The 21,431-nt window shown below is 32.3% G+C and overlaps 1 protein-coding gene across 5 annotated transcripts in view; it reads right to left on the bottom strand.

Annotated features, from left to right (window-relative positions):
- The window catches only part of cv-c (RhoGTPase activating protein), a 194,585-nt gene that overhangs the window by 18,445 nt on the left and 154,709 nt on the right, over positions 1-21,431 (bottom strand). For 3 of the 5 annotated variants that reach the window (XM_013310778.1, XM_013310777.1, XM_013310780.1), the window contains exons 2-3: positions 14,097-14,168; positions 2,112-2,260 (exon numbers count right to left, since the gene is read on the bottom strand). In XM_013310778.1, the coding sequence (XP_013166232.1) occupies positions 2,112-2,260; positions 14,097-14,168 (221 nt within the window). Of the gene's footprint in view, positions 1-2,111; positions 2,261-10,459; positions 10,566-14,096; positions 14,169-17,625; positions 18,118-21,431 lie in introns of those variants that run through there. The other 2 variants (XM_013310779.1, XM_013310781.1) reach the window with 2 other exon arrangements.

The following is a 21,431-nucleotide window of genomic DNA, read 5'->3' as shown; positions in this document are numbered from 1 at the left end:
AGTCGTTAAATGTTAAGTTTATTCGTCGGGCAATCGTAAAACTCGAGAAGTTATCTGTAAGCTTTAGCGTGTGTTTGCAATCGACTGGACAGCGAATTGAGGAAACGATCTTGTACCCGCTGTTATACACTGGATAGCAGTTTTACTTTTAATAATGTGTCTTTACACGGATGGTTATGTCTGAGATAAGTCGGTAATGTACTTTGATGTTGAAAGTGTGAAATTTTTAATTTAGTTTTAAACATAATTTAAGTTTGAATTTCTGACTGAGTAAGTGAACCTGAATCGACTTGCATTAAAATATTTTTTAATATAATTTTGCTTCGAATAGTATACGACTATAGACTTAGGGTGGATTGGACAATTATGTCCACTTTGTAAAAATTACTAAACATGTTCTTTTCTTAAAAATCCTTCTTACTATGCGTAATGGTAAAGCTTTTGTTTGATTTTTTTTAATATTAGCAGATTATTTACTAATATTTTTTTTACCATTCCAACTAAGCTCTAAGCTTGTGCTAGGATATGGTTTACGACAATAGTGGAATGGTGGGATTCGAACCTCCGACCTCGTGATCGGAAATCCGTACCCTTAACCATTAGGCTATTGGCGCTTAAATTGATTAATTGTCACTAGACTTTTAGAGCAGTTCAGATTAACAATTACTTTTTTGCCGTAAAATGTTTTAGTCCTGAATAGCCATGAATGCATCGTACAATCTTCTTTCTACTACATGGGAGAGATCTATGCATAATCAATAAAGCATTCTTGGACTATTATAACCAATCATTTATGTAAATTTAAAAACAATAATCCATGTAGAGCAATTAAGCTAGCTATAAAGAAAAGATCTCATTATTTACCTTTTACTACTAAACAACATCTTTAATAAGAAGATAATAAAAGGGTTATAACTTCGTAAATGGTCTTTAGCAAGTCAAAATAAGCCTTAATTAAGCGAGTTGTTAAAAGACTTATTAATTAAAATTTTTACCTTCCCAAGACTAAGGGGCTTTTCACACTACACCTTTTAATATTTCTTTTTTTTAAATTAAATGCGATATGCAAACTTAAACAAAAACAATTTTCCAATTTAGAAATTCCTATGTTAGAACATAACATGTTATAAAAAAAATTGGAAATGAAATTGAAAGTTTAAAAATTGTGTGCAAATATTTCATGATTGTTTAAATAAATAGTTATTCGTTTATAATTTGTATATTGAATCTGTATAAAAAATCATTATAATAGAAAAAAGAAACTAAATTTAAGATGCGTCAATAACAGTGTAACGCACCCTTATTCTGAACAGTAGAAGTATTTTATTATTCAGCAAAGAAACGCCGAAGGGGTTTTCTCATAATCAAATATATTCAACATTAAATGTCTTGTACATTTAACTATAATACAAACCAAACATAACAGAAAATTAAATTGCTTAAGGACTGCAGATAATTTTAAGCAAACATAAAAAATGTATAGAACAAACGAATAGATTGGAGTGCCTTTGCCTTATTTTCTTCAGAAATAACTATCAGTAACTAAAATAGACTCTTGGAAAGTTGGAAAAGAAATCACAAACTAAGTAGTTTGTCAGACTTCGCGTAACAAGAGGGAAAAGTATTCCAATCTAATTTCTCTTTCAATTACCGAAGATTGAATTTGCAGAAAAAGTGAAGTTTATGTTGTGTCTATAGCGCAATATCTAGAATACTGAACTTTTGTAAAAAACTTTTTTTTAAGAAAAAATAAGGAAAATTAAGCCACAGGTTACGTAGTACTGTGTAAAATTTGTATGCATCATTTTTGTTGAATCGGTTTCTTCATCTGAGTGTTTATTACGAGATTATCTTAAAATTCATATAGTAATAAAAATTACCGTTTATATGCTTAGTAAGATATATATAATTATACAGTTTTTTAATAAGGGAGGGGGCAAACGAGCGGTGGGAACACCGAGGTGATCAACGACACCCATGGACATCTGCAATACCAGAGGAATTAAGACTTATTTTTCTTGGTAAAGACCGTTTACGAAGTTTCATTTTCCTTTAAAATGTGAGATAATGATATCAATAGTTACTACATTAATTAGTAGTTTTGTACTTACGGAACGTTTCTGATGATGATGGTGTTCCAGTTTCATATTGGCACATCTGTTGAGAGCGGTCAATCTCCGGAAGAGAGACTGCAGGGAGTCCGCGTCAAGAAAGGGATGGTCGTTCTGTACTCCCGATACGTCGATCGGGAACTGCAGATCTGAAACAATTGAACGCTATTGTGAAATAGTAAATCTTATTCCGTTAGTTACTCTATGCTATGATTTTATTTTGAAGTAACATCACTTCATTGGACTTTTTAGTGTTACTTATTATATCCTATCAACCACGTGTAACTTTTTGAAAGTAAATTTGTCAGCGTGGAATTAAAAAAAACCTATAATATGCCTTCCACTGAGTCATACATAATATACATAAACGTCGACATTTTAGTAAGGTTAGTGTTGTGCCAGTACATCAGCACTGTATCAGATTTTCTTCCCAACAATCATACAAGATATATGTTTTTTTTTATATTACAGAAATATACTTAAATTATTAACTATATAGAAAAGTGAATTATTTTACGTCCAGCCTATAATTCTTAACATCACAGATTATATCTAGTGCAAATACTAATAAGCTAAGAGTAAACAAACATCTGTATAACTTGGAAAGCAAACAGAAAATTCTCTTATTATTAGCAGCTAAAAGATACTCTTAAGCGTATATTCATAGTACTGTTATATTATAGGTCTAGCTTCTACTAGAGCTAGCATAACATCGTAAAAAGGGCTATATAAATTTAACAGCCCCTTTAATGCAGTGGCGCGTGAGAGTCTACGTTATACGATGGACTCGTGGTCTAGCATTAAAGTTATTACATCTGAAGTGATTAAAGTTCTGATGACAGTTCTCATTGGAGTAAAATGATCTTTATAAATAGACTAGCTGTCGCCCGTGACTCCGTCTGAACGGAATTAAAAAAAACTTATTAGCCTATGTGTTCTTCCAGAGTATGTTCTACAATAATGGCAAATTTCATCGAGATCCGTTCAGAAGAAGAAGCTTTCAAATAAAAAATCCATCCATCAATCTAAACATTCACATTTATAATATTAGTAAGATAAGTCAGGAAATTACAGTTTATGTGTCCTTCGGACTTAAACGCCCCTGTTGAATTTACTGACATTTATTCTTTATTATTAGTTCAAATCCTCACCACCGTCATCAACTACAACAATCAACGCCAAAATGGCGAACATGACATAGGCACGAAATATCACAGCTTATAGCCTGTCCATGTATATCAGTGAGTAAAATGCAATGGTTATGCAAAAATATTTTAATAAGAACTAAGGATATATAAACTTTTATTTTACGAAGCTTTGTCCCATTGGGCTTGTAATAAATACGAGCAAATACTGCAGCATGTTTTTTTGTTATTGTTAAAATTATAAATAAAAAATATTATGCTTCCTTCTATATTACAAATGTTAAAACAACTTAAATTTTCAAGCGAAATTATGTAATTTTTTTTATATCATAAGGTGACAAACGAGCAAGCGGCCACCTGAAATCGCTGAACTAGCGAAGTGACCGAAGCCCATAGACATACGCAATTGCATATGCGTTCCCTACCTTTAAAACATATTTTTATAATTTATTTAAAATATATTTTCGTACAGAATTCTATAAATGAAATTAAATTTGATTGGAATTAAGTTTAACGTGTTAATGCAGAGTCCATTAGTAAATCTGTGTTTACAAAGGATAACAATATTACTGCGATGTTTGAACATGCTGTTAGTCGAACGTCGGCTACATTATGAGAGGGCAATGTTACACTGAGATATAATCTAATAAGGCAAACCTGTGAAGCATTACACTTTGTATTGAGCATTAAATTCATAATTCATTTTAGTTCTGATAAAATTAAATTAAAAAAATTCAACAGCTTGTTAATTTTTTAAACTAGATGGCGTTCCATTTAATTCCTTAATAAAAAAAAAACTTACCATACAATATTTCACTATAACAGAATCATATAGCTTGTAACGCACATACCTAAAGCGTTTCTAGAACTTAATTGAATATGTTTACGTCAATTGTTTGCTTTAATTTTGACTATTTTGGAATAAGACACTCTTAAGTCACGATGAAAAAGATGTATTTATTTCATTATATTTTCTTAAATATTCATAACGCAGTCTGTAAATTTTGTGGACAAGATCTCTATTTATTAATTTATTATTGAAAAACCAAACGACTTCGCGTAAACAGTTAAAGCCCTTCGTACACAAATCCGGCGATTTTACTCGCTAAGCGATATGCAATGTATTGTGATAGAGCTTTGTACACAACGCGAGTCGCCGACATTTCTATCTGTCATCGCCTAAAACAGTCGCTCGAGACTTATTTGTTAAGATAGTCGTGAGATAAATCGCTGCAATTTTCAAGATGGCGGCGCAATTCTATACAGTTAGTATGTAGTAGCTATGCCTGTACTGTGTAGAAGACACGCGTCGACGATTCATAATTGTGTATACGGAAAGAGCGCTATGTGATTCTCGCGACACAATTATTATCGACGATTTTCACTGCCTTGTGTACGAAGGGCCTTACAATTTATAACAGTGCTAAGCTTATAAAACAATGCTAGTCACGCTACAAAACATTACCCCACTCAAACGTACAGTAACTGACACAAACAGTTGTTAGTTATCAAGGTATAACTGGGGCGGCTGTCGTGGAGCCGTACGTTCCGACGCGCGCCTCCGGTCCTCTAGGGTGGTAGGGTGGTAGGGTGGTTTGCATGTAGGTCGAGTTGTGGGCGATCGGAGAGAATATTAAAATGTACATTAGATTGCTTGCATCATCTGCTACTGAATTATAACGGGATTGGATTTTAAAAAAAAGTTTTTATTGGAATATGCTTTTAATGCAATAGTTGTTTGAAATAGACTTTTATTGCTGTATTAATAGTTTAAGGACTGTTTTAGCGTAGGTTCAGTATAAAAAATCTTTACTAAGGGACTGCATAAGTAATGAGTGACTCTCTGTGAGATAGTCATGTCTAAGAAGTCTTGACTGATCTTTTAGTAGTAACATTTGATTCGTATTTAAGCTTATCGTATTATATTAAAGCTTACAGCTTTTTGGAATTAACTATTGTTCATGAATATTGATTTTGGATTTATGAAAATTCTGGTTACGGTGATTTTAAATTATGTAAATACACATAACAGATTAATTCCCGGCTCGTTTGGGCGGGTTCAGGGATGAAAAGGCCGGGGACGCGTTCATGCGTTCACTTCACAGTTCGCTTGTCACTTGCTAATTTTATCGAACGTTGCTTATTCGGGAATATTATAAATAGAACTTTAACCTGTTTTTTCTGTAACAAAACATTTGCTTATTTAATTACGTCTATGGTTTTGTACCTATGAATTACTTCGTGTATTGATTTTTATTGATATTTTTTTAATTTAATAAAAACAGAAGTTTTCCAAGTAAAACAATGGTAGAGCCCGCTTTAACATCTTCGTACGAATTGGCCCGGCTCGCCCGGTGAAATACCGCGACCATACAGAGGACAGGCGTCAAGTAGAAGTAATTCCGCGTTTCGTCCCTTCCCACCTTTTTTCTTGTCTATGAGCAACGGTCGCTTCGCTATTTTAGCGATTTCAGGTGGCTGCTAGCTCGTTTGCCAGCTTATGATATTAAAAAAATTCTGATGCAACGTAATAAACAACGTAAATGGAATTCACCTAGAAAAATTTAGTGGTACTTATTTATAACCTCACAACATACAATTTAAAAGTTATAATATGAGTAAATTAAATTGAAAAAATATGAATGCATAAATATTTTGAATCGAGTATCTTTTTATATAAATCTTTATTGATTTCACTTTGATCGAGAACGATGTACCATTTGGTAGAGTAAACTCGTTAAAATTATAAATTACATGAAATATATTCAAAGGAAATGAAAGATTGCTTTGAAACGTACAAAATCATGTTTACGTTTATTACAAAAACTTTACTCGTCACTCAACAAAACATCAATGTATCAAAAACAAGCAATCAATGCTTTGATATAAAAATAGAAACATCTTTTTTTACCACCAAGAAACACAGTTTAAATGAACGGTGGTACATCTCTTGTAACTCAATCAAAATAAAACTCCGACAAGTGATTTTCGAACTAAAATATTTAATCTTTGTTCCAGAATCCAGCCTGGAGAGGGAAAATATTTTCTTTCTGTGCATCCTCTCCTCCGTCGATTAAAGCTATCAAGCGCATATGCAATTGCGTATACTATGGGCAACGGTCACTTCGCTATATCAGCGATTTCGGGTGGCCGCTCGCTCGTTTGCCATCTTATGATATAAAAAAACAAGAAGACGAAATGAGAACAAAACAACAAACCCAATTGCACTATGTATCATAGAATCAACATAATATTATACTTCACTAAGAATCGATCAAGCCATTTAGAGCAACATTACATTTATAACCAAAGTACTGTGCTTGCGTATTTGACTAAGCTCTAATCACCCATGACTTAGGTAGTGTCCGAGTCCCGATTCCTGTACGTTCCTCGGAGACCCCAGAAACCAATTCAACTGTGCTCGAGGCTGCCTTCTGTATCTTCCCCCAGTAGGCAGGGTATCTTTTCAAAGAATGCCCCCTCCCCCCGGTACCAAAACAAAAGTGTCCGGGTTCCTCAGTGGGGACACATTGTAATATTAGCATCGTGCCATATAGCAAAAAGGTATGTAAGAGCTTTTAGTTTAACTTTTGACCTTTTACGTTAAATTTGTGCAACCGGAGCGTTGCTTAGTTCGTAAGGTTTTAATTAAAATTTCAACATAGCTCCCGTTGCCGTCGCGTGTGTGCTTTGTAATTCAGCACCGTGTAACCGTAGGTTTCTACTGTCCTGACAACTTGTGTAGATTCATATTTTTTCGCTCTTTTTTAAAGAGAACGAGAGGGATGACACTATGTTTTGTACTCTTGTAGTGAAAATTCACGATTAAATAAAGCTGAGGTGAATTTTAATGCTCTACATTTTTGTAGAGAATTGTTTTTACTTACTATACCGAAACTTCAGTGCTTACTTTTAGTTTGGCAGAAATGTTTTTGATGTTAGTAAATCATTTAAAACTTTTTCATTCAGTTATCCGTGCAATTTTAATTTATTTTACCCTTTTTACAATTTAAGCCAACGGATATAATGTTTTTTATTCAATCTTTTGATGAAATAAATCGTTTTCGGTTATGTTAGAAACATATTTTTACGTTAAATAAAAACAGCATCAAAATCTTTCATCTATTGTAAATGATATTGAATTGCTAGATATTTATAAATTTATTTTTATCCATAATAATAATTTAAGCTTTCACTTTCTATATAAAAGGGCATTCTACTAAAAATACCTAAATCATACATTTGTGGTTTTCGATTTAGAAAAAGTATTCGCTTTCACTATTTTTCCGATGGTGATCTGTTGTACATTCGTGAACAAAATTGTTATAAATATTATACAAGTGTGGGTGTACACTGTTGAAATATTTTAAAAGAAAAATTGTAATGCACCTATAAAAACACTATATGTTAAAATACGAATTATTATTTTTATAAGTTCAGCTGCACACGAAGGAATATAATACTAAAATTATTCATTCTATAAAATTTACGGAAACTCTTTGTCTTCTTATTGATCGCAGTATAAACAAAATCTACTCTTAAATACTGGTAGCACAATCATCAGATGTTAATGTTGCTATATAAGATTTAATAACGAAATTTTATTATAAATTTCAAAGAAAAATTAAATATAAAATAAATGACCGTTCTATTACTACTTTTTCTCTCTGACTGTACATAAAGTCCACAAATAGGCCGCTCGCAGACCTGTGTTGGAGCGAACACAAATTAAAAGCGCGGACAAAGGCCCGTGGGCAGTCGGCCGTACATTCGATTAACTCCTATAAATGGACCACGTTCACTGAATACTGCCTTTTTTCAACATTTAGAATCAACAAGTTTTCATTCAAAGATCGAATAGAAGTCGTTATCTTTTACAGCAGCATTTTACATATTAAAAAAAGAAAAGCTCAATACCCAGAGATCCCTTAAACTCCACAAGATTAAAAACAATTACCCAAATAACAGTGGTACAGTTCGCTTTAACATCGCACGAATTGTCCCGGCTCGCCCGGTGAAATACCACGACCACACAGAAGACAGGCGTCAAGTGGAAGCAATCCCGCGTTTCGTCTGATGAGTGTGCGTCCCGGAGGCCTAATTTAGTCCTCTTTCCCTTTCCACCTTTTTTCTTATAAGGAAAGGATGGGAAGATGAATTGGACTTTCCGGATGAGAGGATGCATGGAAAGGGAATATATTTTCTTTCTGTGCATCCTCTCCTCCGTCGATTAAAGGTAGGTGACGCATATGCAATTACGTATGTCTATGGGCAACGGTCACTTCGCTTTATCAGCGATTTCAGGTGTCCGCTCGCTCGTTTGCCATCTTATGATATAAAAAAGTAACAATGTATGTACCTCTAAAGGTACATTTTCCTATACACAATACAATTCAAGTCCGACAATTGAGTGTTGTGTTTTAAAATTACCAGATTTGTATGGACTCCGAGCAGTCTAATATTATAAATTAATTAGTATCAATAAGCCTTTAGTTCAGCACTGTACCCTATTAATTCCGCCACAATTCAATTGAACCCAGATGTAAACGTTGTAAGGTCATAACGTGGTACAAACAGAATTATATTAAAGTGGCCCAAGTAACAAAGAAAAGCGGAAAATTAAATATGTAACAACTCTTTAAGGTATACCGTAACTAGCTGTCGCATGCGACTCCGTCCGCGCGGAATTAAAAAGATCTTCCAGGCTATGTTCTACAGCTATCCAAATTTCAGCGAGATCCGTTCAGCCGTTCTAGATATAATTTCAAACAAACATCCATCCGTCAAAACATTCACACTTATAATTAACAGTAAGGTTATCAAAACACGTACTCGTTTGTTTTTTTTTAAGATAAATATCATCTATCTACATCAATCTATTTCAACGATTCATGTAGCAATTTAGTGAGGATTATTTATTTTATTTGTCTACCTAATCTAAGAGAAAGTAGTGAAAAACGCCTTATGGTAATTGAAATTACGATGATATATGTCAAACGTCGAGAAAAGAAACGAGCGAGTTGTGTTAGGATATGGTTTATGTCAGCCAGATAAACGATTGATGTTTAAATCGCTTTAATTTTATAACTTGGACCACGAAGTTCATTTTGATTTGGACAAGGTTACATGTGCGTATTAACATTACAAACATACTGCGAATGAGACGAATTGAATCACTCCTTAGTAAACAGAGGGAATGTCGAATCACAACCAATCTCGATGGTGTTTACTTTGTGTCTTTGCTATTGGTAACATAGTTTCAGCTAAATCACATTAAACAGTATGTCAATTTTGCTGTAAGACAAATGTTACTGTGATAAAAGCCTCAAGTATGTTAAATACAGTGAAATTTTACTTTAAAAAAGATATAAATACAGACTGTTGAAATTAAAAAAAAACTTAATGAGTAGCCTATGTGTTCGTCCAAACTATTGTATTATTTATGCCAAGTTTCATCCAAACCTTCACATTTATAAACTGATATATAAACACGGCTAAACACTCATGTATATTCGTCCGGTGGCGGCACCGACTAGTTTCGAGCCCATCGGAGGCCCTTCATCAGGATGAGTGGTACTGGTATTATTTCGCGGATGCACACACCGTCGCCACCCGACGAATATAAGTGAGTGTTTAGCCGTGTTTATATATCAGTTTAGTATAATGTCTCACGAAAGTTTGAATAATTTAATTCACATTTATAATATGAGTAAGACAGTCAGAAGAAATTTATATCGGATTACTTTAACATTATTAACTAATATGAAAATTTTATATTTATCACATTTATCCTACTAGCGTTCTACGTTACAATCGTAAAATAAAAAAAAAAGAATTTTTCAATCGGAAAAATTTGATCAGATAACGAATAACTTCTCTTGATTATAATTTGTTTCAAACTCAATTACTACCCTAGGAACATAAAAATACTCTAAAATAATACTAAATTAGAAAACCAAATAATAAGCATAAAGTGACTACGTGACTTGTCACAAAAGGTACACTAATAAAAAATACCAACTGAGCAAATTCCGCTGAATAAATATAGTTACAAACAACGAACAAACAGTATATTTTATTACAGAAGCAAATACTGGCAATTCGTTTCCAAATTTAAAAAAAAATAAAGAATTATGTTTTCTCTATTTTTTTAAATTTGGAATTAATTTAGTTAATAATTTTTAATAAATATAAACAACTTACTTTTATAACCAGTATTTGAACGACACCAAATTCGTCACATCACAACAAATCGTACACAATCATTAAGTAATCATTTTAATCACTCAATCAACGTTTAATGATTTAAAAATGTGCGTCCACATTAACTGCACACCACAGACTGCAATATACCTGATCCAATCGGTACAGATAAAAAAAAAATATTTTTGACAAATGTGTTTTGTTCCCCTGTCAAAAATGTTGAACGCACCGACCCCCTACCGTTTAGCCTAACAAAATACATTTACCATTCTAAGAAACATTAAGCACTTCTAATTAGTTGTAATAGAGTCTATTTTTCTATAACTACAATAAAAACAAAAGCAAATTAGTCATTTGATTGACATGCATTACTGCGAAAATAGTGTGCTACGATTATATACCTTATTCTAAACCTTAAAGGTTCAATTTTCCGTATCAAAACCATTAATTCGAAAGAATTTAGTCATTTTAAAGAAATGTTTACCTGAATCCAAGATAAGGCTAATCAGTTATGTATTGTTTGGTCTTTAAAATTACGTGAATGATACTTCGCCACGCCTGGTTTTTTATTTAAACGATCGGTTTACTTTTACTTTTTTTGGCCCATTTTTAATAACCCTGTCATAACATAGAAGTAGCGAGACGTGATTTAAAAGAAGCGGTAGGTGACCGTAAAGAGATAAAAATAATAAAAATGTAGTCCACTAAAAGGATCCCAGTGGAATCATTCGGAGTAAAGCGGCAAGGTCGTAATTTATATTGTGATTTCTAAAGCATATTGAAGAAATTCTTTTAATAAAAATTTACATATATTATTTTTTAATGCTGAAAATTGGTACATGTATATTATAATATTTTAAAACACTAAACCACTTGCCATAAACTCACAAATACGTTAACATTTCCATAAGACCGTTTATCAATATCTACAGATAAGCTTATCTTAAAAATCCAAGCGTATTGTTTATTCTGTGATTCGTTTGATTATCGCGTTCTTCCGGAGTCCCCGCGTTTATCGTGAAATAGTACAAGTGGTAACAGGAATCAACATATTGAGTCATTGTATTATTTTCCGGATCTAACACCTGAATCAGCTGTTGTTACGAGAAGTTAACTCATCGTATTATCTGTGTGATTGACGTAGCAATCCATTTCAAGTTATTACTAGAGAAACGCGCCTGTTGATGTTAAGAGACTCTTAATTTCTAAATTATATCTATATTAGTAGTTCAAATCCACAAAATCGCAATAAACTATTCAGCGAAAATCAAATGAGTACAAAATAATACGTCTTATAACCAGTCCATGTATAGGGGTCAGTTCGTAGAACGAATATTTTACGAAGGCGCGTGTCTCAATTATTCTGGCTAGACCTTCTTTGTCTCTGTTTTGTTTTATTGCTATATTTTTTATTGCAGCAAAGGACGAAGTAGTTGTATGATTTTTAACTTTTTTTTTTAGTTCTCTAAGTGTACAGTAAGTAAACTTGAAAACTACCAAATACAACTTCATTATTATGCGCGACTTTATCTATCGTTAAGCAAGCGATTTCACTATCTATCTTCAAGTTTGTTTATCACCAATGACGGAAACGTGGTGAAATTATTATCTGTAGAAGATTTATTGACGTTACGAATAGTATTTAGCGAGTTCCCGCTAAAATATTTGTTTACTCCTTAGGTTTCTATTTATTGTGGACGTTACTTGCACCTCGTTTGTTTCTTGGATTTATTATACAATTTTAATGTATGCAACTTCACTTACTATGGGTTTCCGGGACCAAATTCCCCGTTTAAAACATATTGTTATCTCCGTTTTGTCAAGTCAATTACAGAGATGAGAGATCTTGGTCACAGAAATCAACGGTTTAGTTATTTAAAGAACAATTGAAGAATGTATCGCCTTATAACCACAGCAGCACAGAACTACAGGATGCTTGCAGCGTGTAATTCACCATAAAGGGGAAAAGAGCGTTCTTTTCGGAGCGAAAAAGACGCTTTTTATAAATACCGATGACATACATTCATAGAGCACGTTTGATAGAATTAGTATACCAATACTAATTGTACGTTATTTTATGAGTCTAATTCAAATATACCAATACTCTGCCGTGTTTAACTTCGAAATCATCGTAAAATTATATTAATTTGTATCCATACTACAAAACTCGTAAACATAAAATACAATTTATAGAGAATATTAATAAAAATCAAGATACAGAGTGTTCACAGAAAAGAATAAAATATTTACCGTCACAATGTTTCAATACGTGACCACAAATTCAATAAGAAAGAGTGACTGCGCGTCCCTAGTCCTTAGCTCATAATAAAGGATAATTTAGTTTATATTGTCATCGAAATGAATTGGATTAGTATGGACATTCCTGATAATTCTTTAAATATTTTAAAGACAGAAATTGTCATAAAATAGAATAAATTTTATTTATTTTAAAGTTTTCCAATTGATTTTATATTAAGACTTACGATACAGAAAAAACTCATATTTTAATCCAATCCGAAAAACAAAACAAGTTTTGAATATTGTCATTTTGATCTACGCTTTTTTTTCTTGTACTTTATTACGCAATTCCATATCAATTATTTATTCCTATTAAGTAAAATAAGACATGTCCACATTATATCAACGCTATGTATGAATAGCCAATTGAGTTGGATTTGGCTTCATCTCCGCAGCTGAAGTTTGTTACATCGAAGTACACAGTAAGACGAAACTTAAACTGAATAATGTTATATTAAAAAGTAACCACTAACTTTAATTAAACCAACGAAATTCAAACTAATCTTATTCATGACAGTAATTTTTTTATAAACTTTTCGTGCAATTATTTATACAAATAGTAAAAAGAAACAATTTGATTGTTTCTAGGTTAATTTGCATTGAACAGGCTGTGAAAGTACTGAAGAAGTTTGAATAATTCCTTCACTATTGGAAAGCTACACTATCCCCGAATGACAGGATCTGTTTTTTTCTTTTTCGAAATAATTAACATTCATTATTAAGTATTTGAACTGAATGTTAATTTAATGCAAAGACATTAATATCGTGTCTAATTGGCACGGTTACCTTCGAGACGTATTATTTAAGCTTAGCAAAACTAAACATCCTGTATATGTGGGACAAACTGCGCAGCAAGTATGATTAATAGTTTCGTGGGACAGGTCAGGACTCAGGCGTCGTTGAGACACGGCCTTAGCCTGACATCAGTTGCATAACTATGTATTCATACTATTCATGTATTTAGAACTTGGTAAATTATCTTTAATTTATTTTTATTAATAATGGAAAAAACCCTTTTTTTTCACCCAAGTTCCATTGTGACGTTCTGTACCCTAAACGACCAAACTTATTTTGATGTTTCAGAGATCGTTCGATTCATATTCATCCCCTGAGCTTTAGGGACCAAAAGGTCTTAGAAACCCAAGGTTAGGTTTGTGTCCCCGCTTAAAACATATTGTGACATCTGTTTTGTCAAAATGAAAGTCGGGTGTGAAGATATGTTCTATACAGAGTTTAGTCAGTCAGTCGTTTTTTTTTTGTTTTTATTTAATTAATTAACAGATCTTGTCGTGTAATTGTATCTTACTACTGTTATTTGGATATATAAGATGTAATTTACCTTCGTACATCTGCGCATATTGAGGGAAGCCGGCCGCTCGTAGCCATTTGCACGCCTCCGCCGCTTCGATCTCTGCAACAATAAGATATAAATGTTTTTACAATTTAATTTTAAATAAACTAATGTAACACTCTACCACTATAAGAGTACATTTTTATTTTCACGGTACATCTCTATGAAGAATTCACCGTAAGAACTTTTTTTTTTACGTTTGATAAGTCAGCGCTTGACCACGATCTCATCTGGTGTTAGTGGAGATTTGGTCGAAAGATGGTACGCGCTAGTGACCATACGTCGTACGTCGTCTACGTCGGATAAATGAATCGAAAACACATTGGTACAGCGCGGGATTCGAGCTCAGGACCAGATTACAAGTCGAGTGCCTAACCCCTAAGCCACAGACGCTTATTTTGACTTAAGTTTAAAAGATGGAAAACACTTCACCCATAAATATAGAGTTAACTTAATTAGGTTAAACACAATTCGTATGCATTATACAAAACAGTGTGACATATGTTTTCTCTCTGATAGCTTACAAAGATTTAGATGCAAATTATAGAAAAAGTTGCTCTGGAACACGTTTTAGCGTCTCATTTCGACATGGGATTTGATGTTAGATGTATCATCTGGCAACGCCTACATATGTTTTCCAATGGAATGCAAGTTAGCTAGATGTTTAAATTTTATATTACTAGATGGCGCATGCGACTCCTTCCACGCGGGATTAAAAAAATAGTAGCCTATGAGTTCTTCCAGACTATGTTTTACATCTATGCCAAATTTCAGTGAGATCTGTCCAGTCGTTTTGGAGATACCTTATAACAAACATTATCCATCCAAACCTTCGCATTTATAATATTGAAATGAAATGTACGCATTTTTTGTCCGATAATCCAGATTAACCCTTAATTCGATGGTGTCCAGTATGACAAACAACTAATTAAAAAAAATCTACTGGACAAGTTTAGAGAAAATTACGTAAGTATGACTTTACTTAAACAGTTTTTTCGTTACAAAAAATTTCGTCGAATTAAGCGTTAAAAAGACTGGTTTAACTTTATTGCTTAAATTTTTCTTGCTTATGATTAAAACATAAAACCTTATTACTTCGAGTTAACCGCATTTAAGATATTTTTTTTTATATTATAAGGTGGCAAACGAGCGAGTGGCCACCTGAAATCGCTGAAATAGCGAAGTGATCGCTGCCCATAGACATACGCAATTGCATATGCGTTGCTTACTTAGATAATTTTGATTCCATAATATATTTGAAACCTAATCTATTAATATAATTCCAAAGAGATTAATGTTTTTAATTTATTTTCCTTGCAAAAATTTATAATACAAAAAAGAGAAATTTTAATGAAAAATCGTCTTTTTCATTAAAATTTCTCTTTCTCATCAATATTTCAATTCGCGAAATCCCTTGTTTATTAAAAACAATGTATAATTTTTTATTATCAAAACTATTATAGATAGAAATAATTTAATATTAGTCTTTAACAAATTAAACCATTAACAAAATTAAACAAGACTCCTTATCAATATGTTTATACTATCCTAATCACTTCATAGTTGAAGCAAAACAAAACAAAATACTTACCATGGGTTTCTGAGACCAAACCACTTTTAAAACACATTATTATCTTGGTTTTGTCATAGATCACAGGGATGACGATATGTTTTATACAGAGATAAATAAAGGAGCGATTATAAATTAAAGGATAGTTTAGTAATGTATTAAAATAAGGAGAAGACTTTTTTATACAATTCTTGTATAAACAATAAAGACAAACTTGCGAACTTCAAAACGAACAAAAAAAATGTTATCAAGTTACATTTTCGATCGTACATTTAATTGCAACAATTAAATGGAATAATTATACAAAAAAATGTATTATATTTGATGGGAAAATATGAAGCTAAAATCGTTCTTATTACGAGTAATATATTAATATGGACAGATACCTAAGAGTTTTTATAATTACAAACTTTTGTTTAAGTTTTTATTTGGTTTTACCTGTCCCTATGTAATCATCTTGCAAATTAAAGGTCCACTTTCCCCACTTGAGCTAAAATTTTGCCTCCATCCATAAATTATACGACAATGCAATTATATAACATGGTACTGATCTAATCATGAAGGTGGAAGATGGCCATAGGAACTCCGCAATGAATTAACACAATCTCATCGAGTTTGGACACGTTTGAATCATCTTGACTAGTTTGGCAATGTTAACCAGAGTCTAATGATGGAGCTGGAAGGAGGTCACAGGAACTCTTTAGTGAGTTTTTTTTTTCGTTTTTGCGAATTTAAATAAAAGCTTTAATTTTCTATTTTTTTATAAAAGTTATTTCTTGATTATCCCCTTTTTGATTTTGAAAAATAATAAATAAATGCACAGATGTTTCGCAGTGGAAACCCTCGTTAATTATCATGACACGATGACGTCATAATTAAAAGTTAAATTTTAATAAATATAAGCCCGCTAGTAACATTATAAGAAATATTTTTAAGAACATACGGAGTTTTAAATATAATTTTAAATGCAGAACCATAGCATAGAGAAGCGCATTTTTATTTATTAAAAAAAAAACTGTTCTTCTACGAAACAAAGAGCTGGCAATTGTTTGTATAGAAACGGGTATAAATTAAACGAGCAGGTTTTAAACATCTGCTAGATGTTTTTGCGTCACAACTGCAAACCAATTTAGTAGACAGAAAAAACTTTGATACAATATTAATTGCTGGAGTTACCCAGCTGCAAAAGATATATTACAGCTATTCGAAACATATAGCTCTTGTTTAACTGCTGACAATCGGCAACGAAATCTGATTTAAAAAAAAAACATACTAACCGTAAGTTTCTGAGTCCAAAATCCATGTTTAAAACAATATATTGTTGTTGTTTTGTAAAAGATAATGACAGGGATGAAGATATGTTATACAGAGATTTTGTTGTCAGAAACAACGGTAAAATATACAAGGATAAAGCAAATAGATAGATCAAAGCTGGCTACGAATTAAAACTACAAATTACAGATAATTTTAAAGAATTCAGTAATTCAAAAATTCTTTGATTTTATATATTCATAGTAGTTTATTATTGAAATGTAATTAAAGATACAATTTAATATAATCTGTATATTGTAATATATTTAATTTATTTGAATTGCTTAAAATGTAAATAGAAACATAACAGAACCAAAGTATACAAAATAAACGACGCCGAATAAGTATTGTATAATTTTCCGTAAACATACTTGTTTAAAAACCCTTTTAACTTTACAAGAAATGAAAATATACTCTCTAACACATGTACAAAGAGTCTAAAACTGCAAATCAAATAATTAAAAACAAAAGAAAGTGTCCAAATTGTAGGATAAATTAGAAAAATAAACTCTCATGAATTTCAATAGAGTTGTCTTTACAACTGTATTAACTATCGATAGTTCTAAAGACAACACTGGCTATCGAAACGATAAAAAGCGTTTTAAAGCAAAGAAAAAAAAGAAAATTTTTAAGTACCTGTTATCTGGTCGGCGCTTAAATTAGGAACACTCATTGCTCTCACTTTTAACGTAAACCGTAAACAAGAAAACGATTGCCACGTACACGCCCGCACATCTTTAGAGCCACTGATTCATAGCACTTTCGTGTAATGAACATCACTAATTAACAACATTTTCGATACAAATTATCGACTTTTCGAATCGATAAACCACGCACCGGTCTACTTGCATACGATGTTACACTACTACTAAAAATAAAAATTGCGATTAACGCACTATAAAGAACCCAAGACGTTCACAAGATTATCTGAATATCGTTAACGGTACAAGAGATTTAAACATCGAATTTATAACGATTATAATAGTGCATCGCTATAAATATTTACACATTCCATTTGACACTTAAAACTGGTGTAAATAGAACACGACACATTAAAATGTAAATGTAACTGGCTGTTAAATCTAAATATTATTAGAAAAAAAAACACACACAGATTGAAACAAACGAGCGTGCACTTGAGCCGTAACACCAGAATGAGATTATCAGTGTTTATCATAACTAGTCGTTACTTGCGTCCTTTAATCACCGAATACGTCACCGATAACGTAAAGTGACACCGAGTTAGGAAAAAACTAGTGTAGTATTTGATATGGCAATTTTGTTTATGCTGTAAATAATTGTGTTCACTATAAAAGGTATGGCGCGATGATTGCGGCATGAATGATTGATTATTCAATTAAAATCATCCTTAAATTACCTTGTAAGTGTTGCAATTATTATGTTGATCGGTTTAAAATCGTGGTGGGTCTCGGAAATCTTCTCAGAACTTCATTGTGATGTCAGAGGATTCGATTAAGTCATTAATTCAACATAACCCATTCACATAAAAAACTTAATTTTTTTGTACCCCTAATCTGTCTAGCTGTCGCTCGCGACTCCGTCTGCGCGCAATTAAAAAAACACTATATTAGTAGCCTATGTGTTCATCCAGACTATGTTCTACATCTCTGCCGAATTTCATCAAGATCCATCAAAACATTCGCATTTATAATATTAGTAAGATTAATTTTATTTCAAGCTAACCCTACAAAGATTTTAAGACAGACTAGAAAGTTTTTCAAATCTGGCAACATTAAGGGTAGATATATATTAGTGTTGTGTACCGTAGGGCACCTGAATAATATAAGACGGCTCTATACACAATCTAACTGTACCTAAAAATATGAAAATTACGTCTCATAGAAATAAAAGTCAAAGTTAAATTATCTCTAATAATAATCACTTTTACTCGTACATGAACGTTGTCACTTGGGGAATGGCTTTAAAAATTAAGGAAAATATTTAGAGCTGTCCTTATCGCGGCCGTCATTCAACATGTTATATCTTTTAACACAATGCGGACGTGTCTACTGGAGCATTGTACAGTCTAAAGTTTAATTGAGGTGTAAAACTCTTCATTTGATAAGTACTAAAATATTTAAATGGAAAAAGCAAATCGATGTTTACAGTATTCAAACTCATGGTATGCAAATAAGGTATGCTATTATCTTTGCTATGAGAAATATTCAATATCTGCTTACCATATATTAGATTATTTAAATTTTAAAACAACTATAACTAGGATGACGCAGTGATCCGAATTCGGCCTTGGCCACTGACAATAGCAGTGTCCACATTTCTCGATTTTTTGGACCTTTAATGTCTTCTTAAATTTAGATTTGACAGTGAAAGCCGACGGTTCTGTGTAATGTGAAACAAAATCCGAACTCAAAAAACATGAACTTGGAATTCATAAAAGTTGACAATCGTAGAGTTTGAAATGATAAGTCATGTCACGCCATTCGGGTCAATATTGACTGAAACCTTTGCCGATAACTAAAAAGGACTTTATCATTGCTAGTTCAATATTTCCCTTTGAATATTTTTATTGATAATTTAACAACAGCTGTGTCTTATAATTTTTGGGCATTATTAGTTAGAATCCTTTGACGAGGATGGCGGGCTTTCATTACCAAGTCGAGTGTCAGAATGATTAGTGAGGGGACATAAACGTCGACATTTTAGTAAGGCCAGTACACCGGCACAGTGTCGGATTTCCTTCCTATCATAGTATAGAAGAAAAATAAAATCCATTCCAAGTAAACACCCATATCTTTTATCTTCAGATATTTAGATAACTATTGGATGAACAATTCGTAATTATGTTTTATTTGCACTTATTATTTTCGGCCAGAATTAACGCCAGCAGTTTAAAACATTTTTTCTTTGAAATTCGGAATTTAAAATTTAAAAATCAATGTTTAAATTCTTTCATAATTCCATACAATTGTTTACGTTAACGTAAGCTATAAGGAAACCCGTAAATTGATCAGTATGGTTTCTAAGTACATGACTCAGAGTAGGTATGTTTGAGTCACCTGTTAGTATGGTGACTTCCTTAAGTGTAAATCAAATTTCATATTGATTCATACATAAAACCCGTTTCCACTAAGTGAAAAACCGCGCAATTATTAGCCAGTCACGGCACTGCTCGTATTAAAAATTCACTTAAGCTAGTGCAAAGTAAATAACAAAATATTGGTCACAAAGTGAAATTAACAATTGCTAAAATATTGTAAAAGGCGCTAAATTTGGAGATTCAAAGAAAGAAAGCTAAATTTTCTTTTGTTAGAATTAGAATTGACTACAAAAAAACATCATCACTATCAACCTGCTCCCAATGGAGGGTCGGCACAGTATGTACTACTCCTCCATACGTCTTTATCAGTCCTCACATCTAAATCCATTCCCCTCTTATGCATATCCTCTTTCACACAATCCAATTACATAAAAAAAACATGAGGCAATTAAACAGATGAACACTACGCTTAGTACGATAATTCTATATTTAAATACTACAATTAGAAAGGTGCAATGAAAAATACGAGTAATAAACTCAAGGCGAATTGTGGATATTCTATTGACCCAGAAAAACGCCTAAGTCGTTTATCTTTAAATGACCTAAACGTTTTATATTACTTAAACACTCCATGGTCATTCCAGACATATAAATCATCTTTACGCAGCAGTTTGCGGTTGTTTCTGTTATAATAAAAAGTATTCCTGAAAATGTGGTTTTACGTATTTAGGTCTTCGAACACCAGATGATGTTAGAAGGTTACATGGGCAATTTTGCAAATCATGTCGGATGCGGTAACTATTTGCTGCCAACTAAATGTATCAAATCATCCAATAAACGTTAGAAAATTGAGGATATGTTAAAAGTTATTACTATGTATTTAAAAGCTACGTTTACTAATAACGAAAGAAAACAAAAGGTCGGCAAATCAACAACAATAGAACTATCTTAAGATGATTATGCAGGAGACCACCTTTGGCTTGTGATGCTAAATAATTTTAATTCTCTAAATAATGACATCTTAATATTATATAATACTAACGGACCCGACAGACGTTGTCCTGTTTACACGTCTTTAATTTGAATATTATTTGAAATTTGACACTGCGATGGTAGCGCCGTCTGTCGGATCCAATGTAAAACATTCCAAAAACAACAACTACTAATAAATTAAAAAATAATTAAAAAAACATTGTCCAGCGGACAAAATTGTGAATCTAAACCATTCCCAGATCCCCTTGAACACACACAAAAAATTTCATCAAAATCGGTCCAGTCGTTTGAGAGAAGTTCAGTGACATACACACTCACAGAAGAATTATATATATAAAGATTATTATATAAATGCGAATGTTTGAACTGATGGTTGGATATGGATGTTTATCAGAAGGTATCTACATAACGGCTGCATAGATGTAGAACA

Source organism: Papilio xuthus, unplaced genomic scaffold (genome assembly GCF_000836235.2).
Source record: "Papilio xuthus unplaced genomic scaffold, Pxut_1.1 DF827714.1, whole genome shotgun sequence".
Lineage (NCBI taxonomy): Eukaryota > Metazoa > Arthropoda > Insecta > Lepidoptera > Papilionidae > Papilio > Papilio xuthus.
The sequence above is the reverse complement of the archived record's forward strand: the minus strand, read 5'-3'. Positions and strand labels throughout refer to the sequence as shown.